General features: G+C 41.9%; 1 protein-coding gene across 7 annotated transcripts; it reads right to left on the reverse strand.

Annotated features, from left to right (window-relative positions):
* LOC121175379 (disks large homolog 5-like) lies at window positions 1-27998 on the reverse strand. Of its 7 annotated transcripts, none has more exons than XM_041029138.1 (33): window positions 27275-27998; window positions 22389-22457; window positions 21499-21652; window positions 20983-21126; window positions 19484-19667; window positions 17939-18195; window positions 17250-17562; window positions 16674-16904; window positions 15197-15381; window positions 14930-15055; window positions 14533-14665; window positions 14289-14413; window positions 13919-14094; window positions 13635-13738; window positions 13115-13207; window positions 11764-12741; window positions 11254-11377; window positions 10851-10995; window positions 10090-10211; window positions 9534-9617; window positions 9279-9438; window positions 8224-8386; window positions 8005-8138; window positions 7465-7629; window positions 7129-7312; window positions 6706-6854; window positions 6216-6386; window positions 5853-6049; window positions 5403-5546; window positions 5089-5216; window positions 4474-4583; window positions 2666-2775; window positions 1-1063 (listed from the first exon to the last, which is right to left on the reverse strand). In XM_041029138.1, exons 1-33 carry the CDS (start codon window positions 27570-27572, stop codon window positions 960-962), a joined length of 5964 nt encoding a protein of 1987 aa, XP_040885072.1. In that variant the 5' UTR covers window positions 27573-27998; the 3' UTR covers window positions 1-959. The 7 variants fall into 7 exon arrangements, with proteins under 7 accessions (XP_040885072.1, XP_040885071.1, XP_040885068.1 ...); XM_041029137.1 differs by having other exon boundaries at window positions 10839-10995; XM_041029134.1 differs by having other exon boundaries at window positions 10839-10995; window positions 14533-14683.
* Between the last annotated feature and the right edge of the window lie 2 nt (window positions 27999-28000).

Here is a 28000-nt window from a genome sequence, read left to right on the forward strand (position 1 = left end):
TCGTGTTTTTAATATTTTGTAGAAATATTAACCTTCATTAGGCAAAAACCTGACCTAAAGCGTTTCATCCAACTTGATGATGAAATGTTGACGTGATCTACTGAAAGTCCAAGGTGCATGTAAATGTATTGACAGCCAACCATGAACCAGAAATAAAATATCCCTTCTTAAAGAAAAATCCACTTGACAAAGAGGAACAGCATTGGCAATACCAGTAGAACAGACAAACCAGACAAACTGTGGTGAAACTAACATACCTGCAGTATGATTTATCATAGGAGTTGTTGTGTTAATAGATCCAAAAATGTATAGTGATTAAATATTTTTTTAGCTTGGCACAATATTATCTTTGAGTATTGAAATGATGTCAACAGAGAGAAAAATGGCAGCATCAGACAATAAAAGAGAACAGAAGACTGCGACACAATGTGTAGGAAGCAGATTTGCCCCAATTTCTCTTCTATAAATAAGAACATTAAATGGAAAATATCCTCCCTCCTACTAGACAACTACATTTGTATACCAAAGGTTCATAACCAACATCTTTGATTTGATTAGATAAATTAAATGGCAGGAAAATACGTATAAATATAGAGAAGGGAACACAGTGCTCCATTCTATCTTCATTTTAAGAATAAAGTCTTCAGTTTGCATCTATGCAGACTTCTTGTGGTCCGACATATTCATGGGACAAAGTGGGATTAAAGGAGTGCTACTAGACATAAGGGAAAATAAAACATTCAAGTATTAAATACTAGTGTAAACAAATCTATCTGCAGTACAGTACATAACTACTGTAGTGGGAATATTACATAATTATCAGTGCTGATATTGGCATATGTGGAAAAAGTATTGGAGTTAACCATGATGTCTGTTAGATGTACCGATTCACTGCGTGCCCCATAATAAAAAATAATCCTCTAATGTATCAGAGTGACATGAGGTGAGAGGTGAAATTTCTATGGTGCTCCCTCTGGAATCCACAGTACTTTACTCTGTTCCTGCTCCACGATGGTCATGATCTGAGTGCAAATGTAGGAGACGCTGCCTCCTTGGACAACGCCTGAAACACAGTGGGGGGTGGGGAGGAATATTTACACGGGGAGTGTTAAGCATGTCTGAAGATTTGGCTTACATGAAGTTTTACTTCATGTATATAAACATCTAGAGCTGCTGCTAGTGACTGTTAATTGATTGATAGCCATTAAACAAAATGTTATTAAATAATGATTTTCATTATCTATTAGTCCTCTGATCATTTCAAAACCCTGCGCCTGCATTACCCACAATGTCACTCAACTGCAGACAGATTCGTGTGTGTTATGCTTATAGAGGTAAATACTGCCTCTAGCTGCTAGCCTCAAGCACAAATGAAGACTGGGCTACTGAGGTCTGGTAAGCTGACTTCTTTCTAACCCCACACCCACAGATTTTTTTTTTTTCAAACTTGCAGCTTTCAGACTCAGCCAATGCTGACCCAACTGACATCACCGGAGGCAGTTGACCAGACTTGACGCAACTCGATCCAGAGTCACAAAAGGCTTTTTTCACATATGCAGTAGTACTCCCCGAGACCAGTGAACAGATTTTAATGTGTGAAATTCTCAGAGTTCTCCTTTAATCGTTAAGCCTGCAAAATGCGACCTCTTCATTAGGCGTATATTGTCTGACCTACAGTCAAAAAGGCAAAGATGTTCAATTCACATTAATATAAAACCAAGGAAAGCATCAAAAGTCGTTTCAGTGCTATAAACAACATTAACATTCTCATGGACAAACAGGACTGTGCAGCCAAAATATTTGCAGATAAACAGTACTACAGGGGTGTGATCAGCCTCATTTCATGGCGTCCACCACCCAACACTCAGATTTATAACTGCTGATAATTATAGTTCACATCGTCGTGGCTTGTGTGCAGAAGTTGGCCAGCCACCTCTCCCTGTTAGAAGGGATCAGTGGCGCTATGTGTTCATTTCCATGCCCTTCCCCATAAATCGCCTCCTTTTATAGAGTCATTAATCACCTGGACAGCTGGGTGTCTCAGACTGGTTGCTGCTCCAGATACCAAAACTTTAACTCTGATTTGTTAGAGACCACAGAGATACTGTGCTCCAAAAACCTCAGATGACCTGTGGGCTGTTAAGAGACTCACTGGATAAACCATATTAATATAAAGATTATATTTGCTACCATGACTTATTCCAAGAGTTTTTTCTGGATGGTTTTTGTAGATTATTTTTGTATTTTGGTTTCCTTTTTGGTTAAAATGGACCCTCACTATGTAGCACAACCCCTACAGTGCAAAACTCTGCACTGATAGAAATCACTTGGTGTAATCAATGGGATTTGAGCTGACTCTTTAGGGTGAACAGTTTTGTCTTTGTTTTTATTTACAATGCGGACGTGTTTAATTTTTACTCTCTGGACTCACAAGGTCCAGACAGAAATATCAGCATATCATTGAAGTTTTTTGTATGTCCAGCAGGACCAAAAGATAGTTTTTCTTTTTTTATGAAAATTTCTGACTACCACAAAATTCTATTTATTACCATTAGCTGTGTACAAAGCTGCTTCTGCAAGGTCAAGATAATTGTTGCTATTATGTAATCCTTGTGTCCATTCTAGCATTTGTGCATCAGAGATAAAATAAGTCATTTCCACTAACCTGTGAAGAAGCGGCTGTACTCCTGCTCTATTTTCTGTGCCGCCTCAAACTGCTCCTTGGAATGTTTCTGTGAGAGTTTATCCCGCAGGTACAAAGGGTCCTTCTGTTCTCTGATGAGACAACATCAGCACCTGTCAGCATCCTAGAAAATCTCACTTCACAGTTTACACAGTTTGACACCTCTACATATTTTTTTTAGGATTTACTTCTTGAGATCAGATAATATTATACTAAATGCTCACACATTAAAATAGTTACCAAGTATTGCTTTAATAACTCAGCTAACATTGTGCTTGTGGTACATGTTTGCCAGCTGGATTTCAACATGTCTTCCTAAAATTCTAATCACGGTATGAATAAAACCTACTGTGATGACTCATTATTTTAAGACTGCAAATAAATTTGGAATTTCTATTAATAATAACTAGACGGAAAGGTCTCCTTTTTACTAATACCTGAAAATTCAAAATGCATACTGAAGCAAAACCCTATAAATTCATTTACAAAAACATCTCACTGGGCTGTAACATTGCCCACAACAGACCAGAACAGCCAGAGACTATCCCAGAAGAAATGTTTAATATATATGGTACAGCACAATCCCTGAACCCTCTAACGTACTACCTACAACAGGTCTAACAGACAAACAACTTCATAGCTTCAGTGAAATCTCTCTTCTTTAAAGCCTTCCAGCCCAGTGGTTTACTCCATATCTGCGCACAGTCTAAAGGGGAGGCCATGTGTCTTCATTCTTCACCCACTGGGAGCCTCTGACCTAACCTAGAATCACACTGCCATGTCTCCCTGGCACTCTGTATGCAGTCAACATTTTGGTCTGATGATGCCTCCCACAGGACAAAAACCAATGAAAAAGCTTCAGCTTCCGTCAATCGCTGCAGCAGGCAGGCAGTGGGAGGTGTGTTTGTGTGTATGTGGCAGCTGTAGCGGATGGGGGCACAGAGTGTTTTAGCCACCCACGCCATGAAGTGGAGCCACAGGCCCTGCGAGCTCTCCCTGGACAGCTGGCACTCAGCTGATGACAGCGAAGGCTTAGCAGGAATCAATCTCCACCATGTTTGCCTGCTGCACCGCTTCATAGATTTGTAGGCGTGGGTGTGTACGAGAAAGCCTGTTTCTGCCAGACCTGTGTGTGTCTCTATTTGAGTGTGTGTGTGTGTGTGTACATGTGTGTAAAGTACCACGCTGAGGGTACAGCAGATTTAATCTTGCCATGTGATTACAAATGAAAAAGCAGAGGGATCTTTGAGATATCACAATCATCCTATCAAAATCTCAACAGGTGGTGGGAGAGGGCAGGCTGTGGTTTCTGAACTAATGACACTGATCAAATCAGGCTGATCAATTAGTTTTAGTTGTGTCTGCAGGATGAATATGATTATGGAAGCAGCAAGAAATCTGCATGTGTCAATTTCCTGAGTGTCTGCCTCAACAGAGAGAAAATTAAGAGAGAGTAATTGAGATTTATATTTCCTGGAAAGAGATCTAGCATCAAAACAGATGAGAGCTTTTTTGGGGGGGGGGGGGGGGGGGGGGGGGGGTATGTGCAGCTGAGTCACTCTAACATCCATTTTCTCAACCAAAACATTGTCCTGATTAGGAAAAAAATGCAAAGACACCATTTATGCCAAATAACATTCTACATTTGTTTGACTGTAAAATATATGCTACATAGACTTCACTGTATGCTGGTGGCTTAGTCGTGTAAATGATCTATATTTTGATATTACTTTCTGTAAAATCATATTTTCTAAACAACCATTTTTTTTAAAAGATATGGGATTACTCACTTTATCTGCTTGGCATTTTTGTAGCGAATGAATATGACGATTGGATAGATGTGAACACTGTGAAGACGTTCGATGGCGTGAGGGGCAATGTCAAGTAAACAGTGACAGTCCTACGAGAGAAAATGACAGTAAAAGACTACATGAGAAATGGAGGATGGTTCAAAGCAGCAAGTTGCAAAAAAAATATACCAAATAAGTAACATTGATTTTTCATATTTCCTGATTTAGATACATAGCTGACTCAGCTACCTGGCAGCCAATTCTGAAAAATCATCCAAAATGTTGCCTGATTCAGTACCTACCCAGTTAGTTAGTTTACATTTGATTAACGTTGATCCTTAAATGGGTTTCAGCCAATCATGACACACCAACTTTAACCCTTTCACAGACTAATATGGCATCTTTGTACTGATGCACATATGTGGTTTTTAATACAGTGACTTCTACGCCTAGATTGACTCACCTCCAGTTTTCAGTCAAAGGTTGTAAAGATGCTGGGGCACTGCTTGGCAGTTATAATACTCAACAAAGACAAATTACTATCAGTGTTCAGGTTCACAGATGCCACTGTGACAGCTCTGGTATGGAGCATAACCCACGCTGAGATGAATTTACCTTCTCTGTTATTTCTTTTATTGAGGCAACAGTTGTCACATCAAAATGGCCGCTCCTCCGTTTGTAGTCGATGAACACACAGTCCTTCACTCCTCGCTCTATTGCCTGCTGAGAGGCCTTCATAATCTCTGGAAGTAAAATATATATATATATATTTTTTTATATAGTGTTATTCACACTGGTTTAGTTCCCTCTACTTGTTACAGGACAACACTTTTAGTCAGACTTTCTACAGTGACACAAACCTGACGGACACAATCCTTCTTCAATAAATAAACTCTAATTACAGACTCGTTATGTGTACAGAAGCTCACCAGGCAGACAACGACAGAATTTGGAAGGAGCTTCCTTCACCAACATGTCCTTACTGGCCTCCACTAACGGACCCAAGATCAGCACTGCTCTGGGGGATGAGCACTCCACCTTCTGGACCCTCTGGTACATCAGGTTTACTCCATCTGAGCAGAACATACAGAAACACAATACATTCAAACACATGTTATCATGCATATTAAGATTCTTTTCATTTTCTTACTAGACATATTTCATTGTTGTGGATAAAAAATAAAAAAATTCAAACTTTGCTCATCTTTGAGTTTACCCTCCTACAAATATTTCTTCCTTTTACTAACTTTCTTAAATTTTGAAAGCAGGATACTATGGCAATTAAATAAACAATCTGAATAATTTGTCCCAAACTCTCCATTCATTGCTCTCCATTCTTGTTAACTCATTGCATTATATTTTGCTTGTGCATTTCTTACCTTCTGCGATGGGTAAAGAATCTGTGCTTATGGCATCCAGAGCCATCAGATCCTTCCCATCCTTGGATCCGCTGCGTTTGTGCTTCAGCCTCCGACGGAAGAAGGACCTCCGTGCAGCAGCAGAAAGAGTCTTGTTGGTGCCGTTATCATCTTTCATATCGGCCATGCTGTGTCTCCTGTAGAACTCCTGGTCCACCCTTAAGGAGATATATAAGCATGTTCACATAAACTGCAATCACACTCTTGTTCTTTTACAGATAAGCTTGATGAATGCTGGAAGTGCTCATTCAGATTTATGGAGATAACGAGAATGGTGATTAAATAACCTCTAGTATGCAAAAGTAAACTATAGACAAGACTTACATGTATTTACTTGGTATCTGTCCTTTCTCCAGCTTCTGTGCGTTCTCATCAAGTTGCCAGGCCATCCAGTAGCCAAAATTGCCATTTGGCAGCGTATCTTCAACATAAAGGATGTCGTCTTTCTTAAAGCTTAGTTCCTGCTCTACTTCAGCAACCCTCTCATAAAGTGCTCTGACAACAGATAAACAAAGAAGCAGTAATGAGAAGATTGAGAGACAAATTCACAGACAGCAACAGACTATATTAAGAGATTATACTAAAGACACAAATTACCAAAACATGATAAGATAATTCATTTAAGCCTGTTTTTAAGCCTAATATTACCAAACATCAAGTTACTGTGGTTATGGTTATGATCAGGTCTAATACTGTAACTGATTTGTGTACTTCCTTGGTTGAATGTTATAAAACCAAATGTGCACCAACAATGGCTAAAGCTGAAACTTTGTCTCTGGTTTGGATTGTTTGATACAGTAAATATTTAGGGTACCTTATAAAAAATCCATCTCCGGGGGACTCTCTGATCGCAGAGAGGTTGTCCACACAGTTCTGGACCTTGAATGTGATTGTTTCAGCTGGTTTCAACATTTCCAGGTAAGCTTCTTCTTTAGTTTTGTTCTTCATGCTTACACCATTGTACTGTTAGAAGACATCAGTTACACAAAGGTGTTTTTCAGTCAAAAACATAAAACAATGCACAAAAAACAAGAGTTAGTTATGCCTTTATAATGCTATCAAATCTGCGAAAACGGAGCACCTCTTGAACTGAATATGTAACCGCTTTTGTTCATTCACACAGAGGATATTATTCCTACATTATGTCCAATCATGTGTTCATCAACTGCCCAAATAATCTGTATTGTATACATCACATTCTTAGTGGATTAAAGTGATTGATAAACACTGCAGGTACCTCCAGTAGCAAGTCTCCAGGAAGCAGGCCATCAGGACTCTTAGCAGGGCTGTCCTCGTCCAGACTCTCCACAAAGATGCCGTAAAGGTTTCCTCCGCAGATCTGAACTCCCAGCTCCACCTGGATCCTCTTCAGCCGCACTAGTCGAGGCTCTGCCGCCCTGCACGAGCTTGAACCAGGAAGCCTAAAGAAAAACCTCACAGTCAGGTTTTGAATTTCACCATAGACTCCACCATGTTGTCTATGCAATGCAAAATGGTCACAAAATAATCATCATGATACAAAATATGAAAAGCCCCTGGAAATAAAAATACCAATATGACTTCACAGTTCTACCTGAAGGAGTTGTGAGGGCTGGTGGCAGGAGTGGTCTGTTTGGACGGTGGCGTCATGGTGCCCTCATCCTGCTCACTCAGGGTATCAGCAACAGAGTGATTGTCTGGGGTGGTGGCTCCGCTGCCTTGGGGTGTTGGTTGGTTGCTGATGGACTCCATCCGAGAACTGAGGAGAGCAGAAGAGGTGTGGCGTTGTGTTGTTTTGAATATTTATTCTTTGTTTACTGTTTGCATTTGCTAATCTCAGTCACATAATCCACTCATTCTGCCTGAGGATAGTTTCGGCAGTGCAGCATGTGATCTGTTTGGTTGTGTACTCATAAGGTGTAGTTTTCTGTGTACGCAGTGTTTGGTGTTCATGCATTAACTGTATGTAGCAGGACTATTCAAATTAATTTTCTCACATTATACTGGAAACAAATACCAATAGGACTGCATCACCAAATTTCTTTGGTTCGTAAAAGGTTCAAACTATCTAAAATTCATAACCCTTGTCTGTGTAAGTCAGTGTTGTCGTGTTCTTTCCTCCTCTCCTTCTTACCCTGAACGGGAGTGGTTGCCCAGCTGGAACATGTGAGGATTATACTGAGCCAGAATGGTGACAGTGTCACATTGCTGCCCGATCACCAGCCGCGCCTGCTGCTCGTTGGCATTGCGAAGGTTGATTCCATTAAACTGGAAACAGCAGTGATTCATGAGACACACAAAGAAATGATCTACCACAGTTAGACATTTAGTTGAGGCGTCGTGGCTGCTGTACCTCAAGGAGCTGGTCTCCGTACGTTAAACGAGCTTGGTGTGCGATGCTGCCTGCTGTCACTTTGGACACAAACACTCCGCCGTTCTCTCCACTGACGATGGAGATCCCCAGTGGCTCAGCTCCTTTCTGTACTGTCACATTGCGTGGCTCCTCCAAGTATGGCCTTCAGGGGAAAAAGAGGAACATTTTGTACAACTGTGATGTGCTGACATCTGTGGGAAACAATGAAGACTGTTGGCAGGATGCAACATGCAATTCTATAAACTTGTTGCCTGCATTCTGCTGTTTCAGCTCAGTGCAGCTCCCTGTACAGTGATTTACTTATAAAGATTCATTTAAATCAAAGATGCATTGCTAGCCATTACAAAAGATCTCAACAAGATATGGGACTTGTGGAGGGCATGCCAAGTGCGTTTCAGAATGCAACTCAGCATCATGCCATAATACAAAATTCAGCAGCATTCTGAATAAATAACAAGCAGACAAAAGACAATGACTTAAAGGGACAGGCATCCATTAGTCTTTATTATTAGGGCTATTAAACTTTCAAACAAATCCAGGATCACTGCAGCTAAGCAAGGCTAGAATATAACATTTTCATTTGCATATTTTAGACAGAAGCTCTTGAGATCCGTGCTCTAACAATCTCGCGGTGCATAAACTGCACATGCTACAAGCAGCACAGGACAAACCTCAAGCTTCTTAAAGAGAAGAACTTGGGCTTAACTGCCAGTGGAAGTCTGACAGAGGAAGTGTTATAAGAGACAGATCTGAGAAAAAAAAATGAAGAGAGGAAAGAGAGAGTGTGATCACCCAAACCAGGAGAGAAAGAGTTCAGGTTATAATGAACAGCAGCAGAGAGGAAAGAGATGTGGACAAAATGATAGATGGTAAGTCTGTGTTGTAACGGTATGAGATGGAAGCTCGGCTTTGTTTACTGCTTTACAAGCGCTTAATCACAATGAACCAGGCAGAAGCACAGACAAATGGTGGAAAACAAGTCATGTACTGCTGAATGATGGCAGTATAACAACCCAGACGAGGGGCTGGCCTACCCATCCTTCCTCCTGTCACCAACTGGAGCAGGGCTGACTGATATCCTGGGCTGGGTGGAAATGGAGCTCTGTGATTGGCTACTGGTGAAAGACGATGTTTCCAGGTTGACAGGGGACATTGGAGGTGTCGGGCTGCTACACTCCGAATGTGAGAGTGAGCCTAGAGAGGCAAGAAAGAAAGGTATGAACTCAGACATGCTGTTTACTGCTGCAATGCTCACTGTCAGACGATGGAGCTGCCAAACACAACTGTACCTCTGTCAGATCCAGTGGAGCGTGGATAACGAGTCGGAGGGATCTTAATACGCTCTGCCCTAAACTGTAAAGTACTCAAAGAGCCTAAAGAAAACAAACAAAGGAACTTTGTTAGAGGGTCAGTTCACCCAAATTAAAAACAAAAAAAAAAACTTTTTCTCACTTAAGTCTGTGAAGGTGCTTAGCGAAAGTGGTGGGCAGCTTTTCCATTGTGACACACTGTTCTGATTAATTACGACAGAGCAAATGTTTAATGTGGTCAGTTACTCACTGTCATCACCTCAGCTGAGTCAGACAGATTGTGTTGCATCTTGTTGCTTGGTCAATTTAAATGATAGAGGTCAACACACTGATTAAATATGTGGCCTTTGCTGTGTGATATACAGTAATACTGCTGACCTTTTCAAACTATTCGTGTGGTCAATTAGAAGAAAGAGGAAAAACATGTTTTTGTAATTTAGGTAAACAGACCCTTAAACCATGAGAAAATGCAGCAGATTCTTTACAGCACATTTTATGCGTTATGATTTGCCTAAAACTAGGACTCCATACAAACCCAGTCTGGCGCTGGAGGGCAGGGAGTTGGTGGTGTGAGGTGGCTGGCTGCAGCTCGTCTCAGTCGATTCTCCAGCGCGCTTGTGGCTGAGGTCCAGGCTTAGGCGACCTTGATGTTGGGGGCTAAAAGTGGAGGAAAAGGCCTCAGTAAGTCCCTGGGCAGTCAATTATTCAAGATTTGCTACATGCCATCTGTTCATGAGATCTAGGACAGGGTAAACACTGTTGTTTCGTCTGACTAACAATCAAAAACCCCCAAATATTCCATTTAATATAATATTAAACAGAAAATGTTATGTGCTTTTGATTGGGAAAAACCATCAGCTGTCAAAATTGTTATTTATTCATCAACAAGTTGTTTGAACACTCAACAATACGGGCTGAAAGTGAATAAGTAATTTGTTGATTGCTCACAGGAGGAGCTGGACTAACTCTCCACTGGATATAGGGGGCTTTTTCACAGAGAACATTTTGACATGCCACAGGAGGAAAAGCACAGAGGTAAAAAAAAAAAAAAAAAGATGAAAATTAAAGATGGCTGAATTTCATTTAGCTGCTTCAGTTACACGGTCCTGTTATTGTGCATGCTGGCTCACTGCCATACTGTCATGGCTTACTGAGGCACTTGAATAGAAGAGAATTAATTCTATTATTATGTAAATCATATTAGAAACACCTGTGCTTTTCCTCCTATGACAAGTCAAAATGTCTGCTGTTAAAAAGACCTATTAGTGTGATGAGCAGACTGACAGGTGTAAACACCTTGTGTGTGAATGTGGGTGGACTCCCGAGCTGGGAGCTGGAGGACAGTTGTTGCTCTGGATCTCATGGCTCCAGGCCGTGTAAACCGGGTTCCTCATTACAGCCGTCACAGCAGGACATGGGGCTAAACCTCGCTGTGCTGGGTCTGGAAAATCACAAAGGACAAGAAAAAAAAAAAAGAAAAGATCAGATCAAACTCTCAGTTGTGGTAAAAACAAACTGTACAAATGCATATAATTATGAAATATAAATAAATTATGGCAATCACAAGTGCATCTTCCAGTTCCCAAGCAGGAAGATGAAAGAGTATAGAGACTCTTAACATCCTTTGATCCACGAATGTTGTGTTCAGATGGTGGTGGAAAACACCTTGGCTCATTGGTTACTTATTCAGATGACTTACGTGCTGCAATGCTGCCGTAGCTGGGAGGTGCAAAGGGCATGCTGTACCGATTAGTTCTCATAGGAGAAAAGCGCAATAAGTCCATCGGCTCTGGGGAGTGCTCGTCATTAGAGAAACTCTGTACCTGCACAAAGCAATCAAACAGCTAATAAGTTTAGGGCTGCAACTGTCAATTGTTCTCCTAATGATTTTTTAAATTAATCAGATGATTAATTGAGGTCAGGAAACAGTAACACTCCCATCACTAGTTCCAATACTCAAAAGTGCCTTTAAATTACTGGTTTTATTCAACTAACAGTCAAATCCTCACAGAAATCATCCTGTTTGGCATTTCTGTCTGCTGGTGATTCCATTTGCTGATCAAATAAAATCAGTAAATCAGCCAACTGTTTCACCACTGAATAAGATCTACCAGGGATTCAGAAAGGGAAGACAGAAGCATGCGGTTTACTGGAGACATGCATGTGTCAAAATGGATGCCAGATCACATAAGGCCTGTGTCTCAGTTACCTGCATGGGAACTGGGATGTGCAATGGAGTCACATTTCTCCGCAGTGCTGGTGCTGATTTGGGGCGGTACCTCCTCTTTTCGCGCTCCTCTGCCCTGCGTCGACTCCCCTCCTCCTCAGCAGGCTTCTTAGCGGCGCTCTTGGTCTCTCCTGGAGGAGCATCGGTGTAATAGAGCTGGTTCCCTGTCTCTCCCTCGTCCTGTGGGCTTTTAGCTTGAGCTGGGGAGGCCGGGGGAGTGCCAGTGGTGATGGTAGAGTCTGATGCTGAGCTGTTCTGCTGCCGATGTTTGAACCTGAACGAATCGCTTCTGGCGGGCGGGGTGGGTGGGGTCTGAGCTGATTCAGATATTGAGCTCTGTGGCGAGTGCTTGGGCAACTGGGAGACAGACATGTAGTCCAACTTCGGGGGGACCTCAGGTCTCCTGAAAGTGTTCACGTCAAAGATGGATTTCCTCTGTTTTGGTTTTTTGTAGATGGACAGCTGGGCGCACTCAGGAATCGAAGCTCCCACTATTACTTTGGGCCACGTGCCTCCGCTTGGCTTGGCTGGTGAGCCCTGCACTCGGTCCACAGCTGGCTGAGGTGAGCTGCAGTCAGAGAGCACAGGGGTGAAGGTGAAGGGACGATGGTGGAGCTCCTGCCTCCTGTAGCAGAAGTCCGGGTGGGGTTCGGAGGGAGTGTGCGAGGTGGAAAGGGAGCGGGAGTGTAGAGAGCTGTTGGAAAAGGGCTTGTGGTGGGAATGGGCACTACTGCTGCTGCTGTCCAGAGAGTCACCTGTGTCCTTACACACCTCCTCCCCTCTGCCACCCAAGTCACAGCTGCAAATGTCTGTTTGTGTGGAGCAGTTATGCTTGGAGCAGTTGTGCTTGGAGTTCCTGCAGTTCCTAGAGTGGACCTCACAGGACTGGAGCCGAGAGATCTTCTCCGAGTCTTTCAAACCATCAAATAAACTCTGACCAGAACAGCTCTGTGGGAGGAACTGTCGAGGAAGAGAGGGAAGTAAATAAATGAAAACTTATTTTACTTTACTTATTTTAGAAATATTAAGAAATTAAAGAATAAAGTGAACATCTCTGCAAACAAAACCTCAGTGACTCACAGTGGGAAGTGAGACTGATGCTCCAACCCAGTGTGTGAGATATTCACCATGCAAAAAGCTAAAGATAATCCTTATACTAAAAGTTCCCAGTAGACTTTTGTCCAGTAAGATATGTTTTATTTTTAAACATAATTTGTAGCTGTTATATGAAACTTTGTTGTTGGTGAGTATTATACACAAAAAGAGTAATTGACTTTACAATTTTCAGTGTCACAGAGTTTGTTGAAGATTTACAACTGCTTACGAATATTACCTTCATGAGGGAGATGCTGAGAGAATCGCGACAGTTCCTCAGAAGAGACTCACATTCAGAGAGTGGCTTGTTGTCAAGAGCGATTCCATTGATCTGGAGCGCAAGTAAAAGAAAATCCCAGAAATTACAACTCACTTCCTAGGACAACATGACAAATATACTGGACATATCCATGGACATTACTGCACTGCAGTGGTGGAGGGGCTGTGATGGTGGCAACACAGTTTCATACACATCTAAGAAAACAAAATAGTAACATTTTTTGAAAGTCGTAGTTTAACTGTCATTCTTTAAGAAAAACCTTGGTCACTGAACACTAACTACCAAGACAGCAATCTGTGTATTAGCGTAAAGTGCAGAATTGGGACACAGGTTGTACTGGGTTGGTTAAAAACAACATGTTTGTGGTCAGTAGAGGGCACTAGAGGCCATTGTCAATGCCCAGTATCTTTCTCATGTTTTTGAATGCGAATAATCACTTTCCATATAACTTAACCAGGTTTTTGGGCAGCATACTCACAGCTAACAGTCTGTCCCCAACAGTAAGAGCACAGTCTCTAGCAGCTGGACTGCCTGGAGCCAAAGTGGCAACAAACACTCCGCTTTCAAGGCCTATGCCGCAATCTGCAGGGTAAGAAAGAGAAAATATATTTGTTGGTTATCCAAAATAATGAGCAAATATACAGTTTAACAACTGTCAATTTGACTTATTATTTTGCAGTAAGTATACTCATCACTATTTTCTTGCTTATAGCAGGGATTTTAATGGTAAAGTTTATTTCTTAATTGGAGCTTGAAGCTGACCTTTCTGTCCAGTCAGGTTTATCTGGATCGGAGTGACAATCCGTCCTCCTAGTGACTTCCTTCTGCGAACCACCATATTGATCACCCCCTCTCCGCTCAGCACCGCTTTGATCACCTGCTTCCTGTCCTTATTGGTCAGGTCCACATCATTAATTTTCAGCAACCAATCGTTCACCCTGCGAAGAGAGAACAGGGGGATGATTTGATGAATCAAGCTCTCAAAAAGAAAATAATGACACAAAATACAAAGCAGGACTAGATTTCAAACCTTAATGTTTCTTGAGTACTGACCAAAATGTGTAAAAGCAACGGTTCAAATGACACCCTGTGATGATAAAATTTGATGGTGGCAAAGCAGTAAGACATTTACCTTAATCTTCCTTCAGCAATACTTCCTTTATCCACCTTACTGACAAATATGCCACAGTCTCCAGGTAAATAGGGATCATTTACCCCTTCAGCGATATCAAACCCAAGTGCTTTCAAATCCATATCCTGAAAAAAAAAGAAACATATTAACACTATAATGGTTTCGCTGCACATTGAGTATTTGATTAATTTAAAGGTAATATAAAATATGCCAGGGAAAATGTTAAGATTACAATGTTTCTTACTCTGTGCTTCTCAAATTCAACAACTTCCGTCTCCCACTCCATTGAGTCCGTGTCGATGGCTGAATCGTGTGAACTGTGAGCCATCAGCTGACGAAACCTTGCTTCGTCTTCTAACTGGTCCTCCATCTTTTCTCTGCAGGAAACATAAAGTCTGGGGTTCTTAAATAAAGTATAGTCACCTTTAGGAGTTCTCTGAACTTTATTTAGTCAGTGAGATAATTTCTCCACTGGGTGGCACCAAAGATATGACATCTACACCCTGGATCCCCAAACAAGAGGACCACAGACTCTTACACATGGGGAACTTAAAGGATAACATTCAACTTTAAAACCTAAATTTAGAGCAGATGGCATAAGTCTGGCAAGTACATAAAAAAAGCGTTAAGGAATGACTCACTTTAGTTCTTTGAGTTCCCGTGCAGCGTCGTTCTTCTGCTTCCTCATGTCATCCAGATTCCTCAGAGCATCTGCCAGATCACTGACAGCTCTGTCCCTCTCTCGCCTCAGGTTGTCACATAGCGTGCTGATAAACAAATTTTCGTAAGGAAGCGCACAAAAGGCAAACAGTTCTATTTTAGGTGAAGTGTCTCTCCACTATCATGTAATGTTAATATAACATATTTCCAAATAACAAACACAGATATCTTTTGAACCAAGCCCTTACCGTATGCTCTCCCTCTCTGCCACTATCTTGTCCCTCTCCTGAAAGGCCCAGTCCCGTCGACACTTGGCTACCTCAGCCTCCTGCAGGGCCTCCTTCAGCTCCTGAGAGATGGCCTCGTACTGCTTCCTCAGCATCTCGATCTCCTTGTTGGCTCGTTCCATGTCCATAGTGGCAGAGTCTTGTTTCTGGAGGGGGTGAAGGGTATGATAAAATGACTGGAGTACACACAGAATGTAAGCAGATAAGTGCTTTAGTCTAATATGGTCCTTGATTGTGTGATAGACACAGTTTGAAGGATTAAGATCAATTTCATCATTTATGAGCCATTTTCCCGGCAACAAATATTTTTTCTCCCACACATTTACGAGACACTTGCAGCTGTGTTCATTCCAACAGCATTTCCTAAGAAGAGGTCCTGATGCACAAGCTCTGGCAAAAATCGCACATACTTGTGTGAACCTAGCTCAACTTTTGCATCAACACACTGTAACATCATCCAGCAACGTCTGCCAATCAAATACATGGAAACACACATATTACTGGTAGAGAACTTTGTAACCTGAATGGTGTAATTCTTCTTTTAACCTTGCAATTGCCATCCACGGTAACATTGCAGCAATGAACTCTTGCAGCTGTGCAGTGTTTCAGTGTGTGTTAAGTCTTCAAACCCATTGACTTTATTTTTAAGTTTCTTCTCCGGACATCCACCCCAGTGATGTCCCTTACATTTTTTTTATGCAATCTGAAGGGTTTACTAGATGCCTTTAAGGAAAAAGGATCTGCATTTAGCACATGGTGAGCTTAGAGAAATCAACATTTTTCAAAAGAAGACCCAAGGGACATTTTTCATCATGTTTAACCATAAAAACCTAAAATAAATTGCTGTAAACTAAAAACGCAACTTCCTCCCATGATGTCTTGTAAAGGTAGTTTGAAGCGTAACGGTCATAGATTGGATTAGGTGGTGTGGTTTGAAGTGGGTCAGATATAGTATAATGAATGTACGTCTCACAGAAAGTCTGCTTTTGTATCTGTAGCACATGCTCTCTCTCTGTCTCTCTCTTTAAATAACTATACAACAGGGAGACTGTCAAGTGCTGCGAGACCATTAATTAAGTCCATAGCTAAGTTAATTCCATTAGACTTTACTGTGCTGTTGTTTGGGTTAATTATCCATTTTTGATACTGCAGTCTTCTTGTGCACTTCAAACTCAGGGAGAACCTTTTCACTGTAATTGCTGGTAATCTCCTAATGCAGGAATCTCAGGATTTTCATTGCAATTAATCTGACAATCACACTAAAGCATAGTGTAATGTGTGATACACACATCTCGCAACAAAATCAATGTGTGGAAACCCGCCATCTGCTGAAAAAAACATTTACTACTACTATATGAGATGGGATGAAGGGATTATTGTCAGTGGAATAAATCAATCCCTCCATTCGTAATGATAAATCTCCCATCTGTCTGGCTACCTGTCTGGCCTGGTAATACTCCCGCAGCAGCTGGTCCCTCTGGATGATGGCCTCTGTCCTCTCCTTGCGGGCCACGTCCCTCTCCTCACGCACCGTCTCGATGTCCTTGCAGGCCTGGCTCAGCTCTTTCTGGGCCTCGGCCTTGTCCTTCACCTCGTGGCAGTATTTCTCCAGCAGCTCGTTCTTTTCACAGATGGCCCGGTCCCTGTCCACCAGTGCCGATGCCAACTCCTTCACATCCCAAAAACATTAACAGTGATAGAGATTAAAAGCAAATACTCATAACTTCCTGAATTTCACATTCCAAAGTGATACATAATAAGTGTTTGTTATTCATTTCGATGAGAATTTCAATGTCTAGAGGATTTTTATTTTTTCATTTTTTATATGATTTTATTTTTCATTGTCTCTTCTACTAATCTGCTACTTTGGCCTGTTTTTCATGCCGGTGCAATGCTGTAATTTTCAAGGCTCTGACCGAAATAAGTCTAACTCTTCTCCCACTTCTCCAAATAAAACGATGAGCCTAATTTAATTTGCATTATGAGACTAAGAGGCCCTTGTTTCAGCTGTTACCTGTCGGAGAGCCTCAAGCTCCTCGTTGGCCACCCGTCTCTCGGAGGAAGTGTTCTTCAGCTTGGCCTCTGCCATCTCCAGCCCGGTCTGAAGCCTGTCAACTTCTTTAATCACTTGGTCCCGCTCGCTCATGATCAGACGGTACTCGCTGATCACAGAGTCCCGCTCCTCCTTGTATTTCTCACAGTCCTTCACCGCCTTGAGCTGTTGGGTCTTGAGCCGTGTCGCCTCTGACTGCAGCCGCTCCATCTCTCGCTGCAGCTCCTTGTTCTGGGCTGCAGCCTTGGACAGTTCCTGCTGCGTGCTGTCAAACCTATTTGACAAATTGAGAGCGCTTTTACTGCTTTTTCTAAATTTTTACACTTTGCAGACTAATATTTTCTGTTGTGCAAAAACAAAACATGACTAGTAAGAACAGAGGCAGGCAAGAACCAAGCTTTAAGTCTCAGAGTCATAAAAGAAAAAAAGGTTAAAATGGGAAAGCATCTGCCCATCTGCAAAGCTTCATCTGCCTTGGATTAAGAATGTTTTAAGTACTGCGCAGATTTGACCTTGGCATCCAACTCAAGTACTGAGTTTGTAGCAAAGTTTGCTGTTAATCCTTCCACTTTTTACAGCTGCCGAGTGTGTGCGTCTGTGCAGCTTTTAGAGCCACTGATTCTGTGTGTCCATGCTATTCCCAGCTTTACCTTCTTAAAGACGAGGAGTACTGCTGCTGATAGTGGATGGCAGCGTCTCTCTGTTTCAGTAGCATGTCCAGCTGTTTCTGCAGACGGTGGTTCTCCTCCTCTGCCTGGTCCAGACGACTCAGGTCTTCATTGTGACTGGCCGTCTTTTCATTGTAGCGCTTCCTCAGAGCCTCATAGTCACCCTTCAAGGCCTCCAGCTTGTCCACAGCTGTGTCATACAGCTTGTTGAGGACATCAGATGACCCCTCTCTCATCACCTGGAAATGACATTATTCAGGTGTCTTACTGAATTAGACAGGCAGAGTGACACACCTCGTTTGGTGGTGCATTTACCTAAGCAGAATGAGGATGCTGCAAAACAATGCAACGGACTGTTTCAGTATATGGCACAGAAAAGTAACTTCATCTCTTAAGTAATCAATTAAGGCATAGGCACTCCACTGTGTGCTGAGGTAGCAGGCCAGAGCAAGACTTAAAGCCAGATTCTGCAGAGAGAAGAGCTTTAGTTTAATGGGGAAAATATACAAAAATAGTCAAAAAACCAGTGCTTTTGTTTTCAGAAAGGTTAGACTGTCTGCAACTCTTAGTGCCATGGAAAAAGATTAAAATATAAGAGCATTGTAAAACTGATTGTAAAAACTTGCAAGATTCCCTTGAAAAAGTGGGCCTTGGTCCACGTCCAATCAGACCCAGTGCAGTTTGTTTCCATTGTGAACAGTATCTTACCCCCCTCTGTCTATACCTACGTTTCCTTTCGTGTTTCTATCTGTTATTATTTAGAACATATGAGATCAATTTGCAGTCTTGACTAATAATCCTCACAATTAACGACATTTCTTTGTGAACAAGACGCCTGTCAGCTGATACGACTTCATATAAAAAAAAAAAATTAAAAAAAACAACAACAAAAGGACACATCTCACACAAGAGAAAGTACAGTATGTTGTATGTCACTGGCATCTAACAACTACATAACTAAGTTTGGCCTCGGCCTTTGGCCTGACATCACAGAGCTAATTTGACTGTAGTTTGACAGTAGTTTACCCAATGATGACACAAACTCTGGAGACAATGAGGCATCTCTTGTTGCTATCAAAGAGCCATGTAAGACATTCCCAATGGTTCAAGTCAAGTCAATTTTATGGTTATGTAAGGTATTGCTAACATGTAATGATCTGACCTTGTGACTGAAGTGAGGCTGAATATATGTCAGACAGAGTAACAGTAAAAGACATAGGTTAAGTCATTTGTCTAATGTGAAAGCATGTTTTGATCGATGGGAGACATGGAAGGACCCATCATCTGACCCCATTTCTCTCAATGATGTCGTCCTCTTGGACGTAATGGTCACCGAGAGAGAAATAAATTGATTTCTCTCTCAAATGTCAAGATCCAAATGATTGCATCTCAAGGGCAATCAAAAGTGGACATGAGTGTCCTAGTACTACAGCATGCGGAGACAGTATGCACCTGTTTGTGTTTGTGAATGCATCTGTGTTGGTGCATGAGCATAAATACAGATGGGACTGCCAGTTGCACAGGTACCTGCTGGTGCAGCATCCTCATATCAGCCACCTCTCTCTGATCGTCGTCATGCAGTCTCCTCAGCTCCTCGCAGGCTTGCTTTACGTGGTTATGTTCCCTGACCAGCTGGATGTTGTCCTGTCTCACAGCCTCCAGCTCATCTTTCAGCTGGGTGTGCTCGCTCGCCAGACGGCTGTGCAGTGTACTGAGGAGATACCACCACAAGTACCATCAGACCGCGGGCGCTGCCAGCCATGATTACAATCAGCATTATAGCACTTGTAGCTAGGCAAAAACATAACTATACCTTATGTGATACAGAACAACAAATGCTCAACTGATGATTATTTCCATTTTCATGTAATATAGATAATAATGTAATGTCCTGATCAATTGTTTACTCTACAGGACTCAAACCAAACATATAAATAGAAAATTAAACACAGGCCACAACCATAGACAAGTTTAAGCTCACTCTGGGTTTCTCTTTGTAGTCTGAAGATTCTTAATAGCTTTCTTGCTCCGTTCTACATGGTAATATTTCAAGTACTGTCTCAATGTTAAACTCAAGGTCTTTCTTCATACCATTTCAGAGATGCTAATTACTATTATTCCAATATTTACAGTAAAAACAGACTCTTATGTAATCCTGCTTATCTGTACATGAATCACTAAGGGGACAAATAAAATCCTCCATGATTACTGACGACTAATGCCTCCCCATCTGTTAAGTGACTTATTGATCCAAGTACAATTCATCGGTCAGACATGACTGTGATTTTCCATTCACAGAGGATGGTGTTTAGTGTCAATGAATAAGTGCAGAGGCAGACAGAACAGTAATAAATAAAGACTTTCTGTGATGTGCAAACAGAGCCCAGTATGAGAGGCTTAAACATGGCAATAATCCTTCATCTGTCTGTTTGCAGTGGGGCCAGATGTTAGTTGCCTACACTTTGGAGACAGTATGGCATCATTAAATCACACAAATGGAACAGCCTCCCCTTCACGTCAACTCGACGCAGCTTATATCACGGGACAACAAATGCTCTGTTCATAGTATTATCCTCATGGCACAGATGCCGTGCCACGAACACAGGGTTCAGATGATGATTGCAGAGCATGCTTTGGCATGAACTCTTCAAGACCGGCATTACTTATCGAAAAGTAACTCAGTTTCTAGTCACAACCTTTGGTCTGAAAAGACGACTCTGGATATATTCTGCTAAGAAGACAATAAAAACTTTTTTTTAAACAATCACAAAGATTAAATTAAATTGACGAAAGGATGCAAGGATTTTTTCATGGCTTAACTCATCAGCTTTTGGACTGGTATAAAGGCTTCATCCCTATTACTCTCACAAAAATAAAATCTGTTCTATGCAATCTGCTGTGAATATGTCAGAGGAGGAACTGAAATACCAGCTAAAACCCTGCAGGCTGAGCACAAATGTATACCACACAAATGCGCCGGCTGCTAAAAAATTTACAAAAGGCCCTGTAGTAGGCTTTCCACTCACTGGTAGAAATCTGCTTTCTTCACAGCCTCCTCGCACCTCTTCAGGGTGGTGCTGTGCTGGTTCTGCAGGGACTGCAGGTCTGCCATCGCCTTCATACACTGAAGCTTCAGACGCTCATAATCATGACCTGCTTTTGAGTTTGGTCTGTTTCACAGAGAGTGAAGAAGGGAGACAAAAATGCATCAACACTGAGTTTTAAGATGCCAGACGGGAGGATGACATAAGTATGATCGAGATAAACATCATACAAACTTTGTGCTCATGAGAGCACGAGGGAACACAGGTGCCATTAAAATTGTATGCTTACCCCTTGTTTTACAGAGTTGAGCATATTTTAAAGCAATGTTGCGTCACCTAAAACCTTAGCTCACTTGTATTTTTGCTGCTTTTAAAAGCGGAACAAGGCAAAGTTTATTTAATATTCACTGAGTGCAGGTTCACATAGGATCACTGCACCTTTCGGTAAATGTTTGTTTTGGAAAACAGGCAGGTAGGCGCATGAGATCAGAACAGTACCTGCAGTCATCAAAGGTGGTTCCAGGCGAAGAGAGAGCGAGACGTTTGCGCAGTTCGTCCCTCTCGCGGGTCACATGTCTGAGCTGGAACAGAACCGTCTCCATCTTCTCGTTTACCTGGTGGCTGTCCATGTGGGCGGGCGGAGGGGAGGAGGCTTGGGCAGGCGTACCTGTGTGAGTCAGCATGTCACTGGTGGCATGGGCTGTTCACAAAGCTTAAATGATGGGGGTGCTAGTGTAGCTCCATCAATTTCTTTAAAACAGCTTATTGGATCAAAGTGTATAGCTAGTGTGTGTTTTCACTAAACTCGAATTCATGTGCTTTACTTACAAGGTTCATTAGTCTCAGAGTGAACTATACTGGTCTAAATATTAACCAGTCATAAGCAAGATCTCTCTGTTGCAGCTACAGGACCAAAAATCTACTCATTCATTTACAGTAAGTTACTAGAACCTCCACCACCTCTATTATCTTACTGTATCATTTTTAATCATCGCTTACAACTTTGATGCTAAAATGCATTTAATAATCTACCTTATTGTTTTACTCATTCACCTTAGTGCTTGTGAATATATCACTAAGAAATCCCCCCAAATCAAAGTTTCCCTTTCAGTGGCACGAACCAGTCAATTCCTCTCTTTCTCTGAGAATGACTAAATGAAACAGGTCTGTGTGTGTGTGGGTAGAGGGTTTCTAAATCCTTCTCACATCTGTGTAATCACTTGCATGTGCTCTGAGTGTAAACATGCAGCAACCAGTGAATGACTATTATTTGTAAAACTGTGGTTGGTTCCTTAGAACATGCTCATTGTGTTTTTTTTCCTGGAAGAAGTTTTCTTATGACATTTCTACACCTCACGCCTGAACACCACCATGAGCGCTACACTCACCTAAGCTGCTGAGAGAGCTGCTACTTTCCGAGTCAGACGGCATGGTGGACAAGACGCTGTAAGTGGACCCTGCGAGGCGAACAAAAACATAAAAGTCAGCTCAGAGTGTACTCGACCATGTCTGCATTATAGTTAGATGATTATCTCCAGCATTGTATGGTACATCAAGGCTCTGCAGCTTGGGTTACATTCAGGGGCCTTTACTGAAAAAAGGCCAGCTGGGGGCATAATAAGGTGGGACTTTCCCCAACTTGGGATGACGGGCCTGTGGGCTGACAGCAGAGTGTGGCTAATTATCAGTTGGGCAGGGAGCTTGAATACTGACTAGCCAGGGCCCCAAAGAGGCTGCAGCCTCAGAGCTTCTCCTTTTATCTCCTCTGACAACATCACACAGCCCCCCCTGTGAAAGCCCCGTCTTTTATAGCCTACAGTGATTCATAATTAACTGTACAGAAAGGAAGCCTCAGTACAACACTGTAAGCATTATGGAGAAGAAGATGGTGTTATTTGAAAAACCAATGGAAAAGTAATTTTTGAAGAGAATCTAAAATGCCTGCAACTAACAACTGTTTCCATCCTTGGTAAAATTGTTGATTATTTTTCCAGTTAAGCGATAAAGCCACTACGTGTAGAATTTTTATGTCTTACAGCATCAGTGAAAAACTGGGGGACAGATTATGCTTACAGAAGAGTTACAGAAATTGCCACACTTAGCCGGACACTGGAAAGGTGTGCAAGAGGGTTTATGAAGTTATCCGACAAGCACTTCTGATGGAACATACTCACTCTTTAAGGATCGTAATGGGCATTTCTGCCTGCCACAGTGTGGTTTGTGTTACTACTAGTGGGAGCCAAAAGCGGAAACAGAGCTAGACCCACTGTGCCAAAAAAAAGCTGATTCTTGCAAATACATCAGCATATACAGTATGGCAGCCAGTAAGTAACACAAAACTGGAGCTCAGAAATTCCACAGATCTTGAAGTCTTGATCAAACAGCCAGGAGTGCACATTTACTGAGATCTAACTTGGCCGTGGGATGATCAGCTTATAGTTCAGTTAAATCAGCAACTTCCAGCCCCTGATGTAAAGTCTTGCGCTCAACCCAGAGCAGGAGCATGACAAACGGTTCTATTTACCCACGTCCCAGTACTCTAAATCAATCCCTTGCTGGCTGAGTTCCCACTAGCTAAAGGAGACTATGAGTTTGATTAAGACTGGAAGGAGCCCAGCTAACATGGCTCACCCCTCTTTTTCCCAGCAAAGAACTGAAAGAAAACAAAAGACTGATGTGCCTCAGGAACCGTGGCATCCCATGGATCAAGCTCTCTTTGTTCTCGCTCTAGCTTAAGTTTCCCATGACTCTGTTTGAGCAGAGAGTGTCTCAATGGGCAAGGTTCACTGTGTCATAGCTCACTCACTTTTCTGCTTCGTGAAAGTCATGTGACCTGGACCTTGCTGTGGTCTGACCCTCACCACTCAAGTATCTCATTTAGTTTGATTTCTTTGCTACAGTCAGAGCCACTCAGTGCCCTTTGGATGTTTTCTAATTTACTGAAAACGTTCATGAGAACAAGATGGAAAGGGGGGAAACTGCTGTCTTTTGTTGGAGAGTTTAGTCTGCGGTGGAACACTACTTCTTTCAGAGCTGGAAACAGGAGCAGCGACACTGAGTTCTGATATTGTCTAAAATCACATCTGATCATACATGCACATATTATACCAGGACATATATGAATGAAAGTCAGATCCTTAAGCTTAAATTCAATTTTGTTGTCATAATAATGATATGGCTCAAGGGATGGCGATTGTCGGTTGTTAGGTTGGTCAGTCCACCACTCTGGTCCAGACTTAAAGATGCTTGAGGGAGATTTCTTGGAAACTAACAAAAGTTATGTGAACATTTGCAAAGCCAGTTTTTCTGAGTATTTTAAATCCTGTGTTGTTTGCATCCATATTTACTTGCTAGGAGACTCCTTCTTCCCTGCCTTTGCTGGTGCATTGCTGTATATCTTGGTGTGTTACCATCACCTCTAGACCTGGAGAAAACTACACAGGGAACCTTGAAATATCACAACAACTACTGGGTTTATTGAAGTTTAGTACATTTATGGTCCCCGGGCGATAAAACAAGTGCTACCAATGCTGTTAATATATGTGGTTCTGTCTTGGCAACTGGTGAATGGATTACCATACACTTTGATGTAGACATACAGTACACTGAGTTTGTGAAATCTGGTGATCCTCTGACTATTCAACCAACCCCATGTCAAAATTTCAATTTGTCCAGTACTCTGGTTTATCTAACAGTAACAATTAGCATTACAACATCACAGAGCTACTTGTGTGGCTGCAGACTCTTAGTCTTGTTTTCTTGTTGGAAATCTTCCATTATATAAAGTCTAATGCAGCTCAATAATGACTATGAAAAAGCTAAAAAAAACTAGCTATTACCATGGATAATTGTCCACTTGAAATAATGGTGGATACTCTAAATTTCTCTCCCCCTAATAAAGAAAACCAGAGAAATCAAACAATTTACTCTCTTACTACCCAACGCCAAGTCTTATTCTGCAGTGGCAACTCATCAGCCACGATACACACCCTTTTGATATGCTGCTGTCACTTTATTGTTCTTCAAGAAAGGGAAAGAACAATCTGTAAACAAAAAGGTCTCTACTGTCAAGCCCTGAAGCTACAGTTACATAAACACTAAAGAAGGGCTTTCTTAGCTTTCTTAATTAAAAAAAAAAAAAAAAAAAAAGCAAATAAAGGCAAATAAAGATATATACACCTTTTTAAGTACTGTATTAGCATGAATCACATGCACATCACAGCAAAATTCTTGCATCTCAGTGATCAATAAGCTACATTTAGCATCTCTTAGCATCTCTGCTGTTGACATTTGATTTGAGAGTACTTGTTGGGGGGTTAACCAGGGAAGCGCTCATTTGTTAACATTGTTTTGGTTCTATAGGTGATCTAGCTCTTTGTGTGAGTGACTGGTGAGTAAAAGGTCAGGCTGCTGACAGTGCATATTATTTAAACCCATAGCTTGTAACAAGCTATGGTTTTCCTGGGGAAAGGCCCTTCTTTTGGCGGTGCAGTGGAGGAACCTGTCCGCCCAGTAGCAAAAAGCGGCTCAGCCCATTTGTGTCCCGTGTGACTACCAACAAGGAGCTGCAGACTACACCAAACTACTAACACCAGCCCGTGTTCATGTACAAACCTCTTCAGCAGAAGAAACAGTGAGCATTCGGTATCAGTACTCAGTTTTAGACTCATTGCACGATTGTGAAATGCAGCGCAAAAACGAAAAAGATTGGAAAAACTGACTCACTCTGCAGCTTCAGGTCTCTTATAAATAATGAGGATAGAATAAATGCATAATTAACACCTCACCATTCAGTTCACTGAGTATGACACGATAGCTGAGAGTGAACAAAGTAACTACCAATGCTAATAGTGCTTTTGAAATGCAAAGGTGCAGTAGAGGTGCTGACTAAGGACCGTGAAGGAGTGTGCATGCATTACTGCTGCTGAACATTATGTTTATATGCTATGTATGAATTGAGGACTTAGTGCTCAAAGTGACATTTGGACTTTTTGGGACATAAATCATGACCAGATCAGCTTATACTGAATCTTATGCCAAATTTATGAGCACCATATTCTTGTGGCTTTAGAATTCAGCTGTGAAGAGAATGGAGAAAAACATATTTCGAGGTACTCATAAGTGAGAGGGAAATGGAGGAGTATTTTTGTGAGCACATAGGATAAAAATAACCGGATATCACCCTGAATGAACTCCAGAGAAGAGTAAAGACATCCCAGAACGATTAGACAGGAGGCTGAGATATGTGCCACCTTATCACTGTAACATCTACGAGCAGCTGTTTGTTCGTATGTCAAGAAACAAAATAGCTGGCATAATGTAGATTAGATGAGACTGACTGTAAATTTAGTGTCTTTGGGTTTTTGACTATTGGTTGGACAAAACCATCGATATGAAGACATCACCACATAGACTGAACCAAGACAATTATTTGAGAAAGTAATTTGCAGGTGAATCAATAATGAAAATAATCATTAGCTGAAGATCTACTAGAGATTTTAAGAAATTACTTTGGGGCTTTGGGATTTGTGGTGGACATTTTCAATACTACATGGCATTTTAAGGACCAATCAGTTTTGAATTAATAAAAAAAAAAGTATTTTACAGATTAACAGATGGTGAAAATAATTGTTAGTTGCAGTTTGTTCTGTACCAAGACACGAATGAAACCGACATCTTTCATTCTCTCCTTTGTATCCCCTACACATCACTGCACCCACTGTGTACATTAACACACATTTAATTCTTCACTTAGTTCACTCATTTCACTTTGACAGTGGATTATTGATTCACACACACACACACACACACACACACACACACACTTCAGGCAGCCCTGCTTGTCACTACATTGATTGTTTCTGTCTTTTTAGGTCCATTAAATACTTTCACAAAAGGCTAGCAGGCTGTGCTTTTAGTGACAGGGCAGAGGAAACAAGCACAGCAGTGTGAGTGTAAATAAGCATCAGGTCCCATGATTGTGCAGCCCTCTCCCTGTCTCTCTTTATACTTGCCCAAAGGAAAAGTCATGCCCTTCATCAAGTTGTCATATGGTCAATACTCCTAATGTTAGTTAGATCATGCTCAGAGCAGGATCGAAAACAAGCTGGATCATAACCAAGAACCTCTGAAAACACTACACACCAATTTAATAAAGCTACAGATGTCTCCACGCTAATCTACTTTTATACATGTTATTTTTGGCGATTGCAATAAGTCACAGTTAAAAACTGTTAATTAAGATCAATGAATTAACCTTCTAATTGCTTCTCACCAGTCGTGTGATCCACTGGTCCAATGCCATTCAGCAGCACTGAGTGCAGGTGAGGGTGCGTCTTCTCCAGAGCCGTGCAAAACTCTGCGAAATGGTCTCTGTCCTTACTCGTGAGTATCTTCAGGAGGAGGTCCACTTTTTCCGAGTTGGAGGAGCAGTTGTGCCCCAGCTCGTAGCGTTCAGACTGGGTGAGGGTCCCGCAGTGAGCCAAAACATCCGCAACTCGGTCCGCATCTGTTATCGACTCCACCAAGTTCTGGTAACATTTCTCCAACAACTCTAAATGCTTGGGCTCCATCTCTTCCCCGTCTCCGTTTCGCTCCCCTCCTTCGCTTTAACCAAACCAGCTTCGGGACAAATCCAGCTTCTTAATCTTTCCGGTGGTCAACTTCGCTTCGGACTACTGTCGCGACTCCCCGAAACTATCCCGCACGGCCCGGTTAGGACGGTTTTCAACCCGAACTGTAGGATACACAAGAAGTAGCCATGTTTGCTGCCCAAGGCTGTTGCCTGCACGGAGATGACAACACATTTTCCCAACCACCGCTCCGTCCTTCCCGAAAAAAACAAAAAAAACAAAACAAAAACAGACGCCGCTGCCTCTTTAAGCTCCGCTGTGCGTACGCTACGAAGACATTGTCGTCCTAAAATCAAGTTCTCTCGACATTTTGAAAAGTGTAAAAACTCTTCAGGAGCCCTCTCCGTGAGACTACAAACTCCGCCATG

This window comes from Toxotes jaculatrix, chromosome 21 (genome assembly GCF_017976425.1).
Source record: "Toxotes jaculatrix isolate fToxJac2 chromosome 21, fToxJac2.pri, whole genome shotgun sequence".
NCBI classification, from domain to species: domain Eukaryota; kingdom Metazoa; phylum Chordata; class Actinopteri; family Toxotidae; genus Toxotes; species Toxotes jaculatrix.

Coding starts and splice junctions, on each gene's coding strand:
- LOC121175379 (XM_041029132.1), bottom strand. CDS start 27,572: ATGGAGCCCAAGCATTTAGAGTTGTTGGAGAAATGTTACCAGAACTTG. Junction 18,196..19,483: donor TGAGGATGCTGCACCAGCAG/GTACCTGTGCAA, acceptor TGTCATTTCCAG/GTGATGAGAGAGGGGTCATC. Junction 2,776..4,473: donor AAAAATGCCAAGCAGATAAA/GTGAGTAATCCC, acceptor TTGTCTCATCAG/AGAACAGAAGGACCCTTTGT.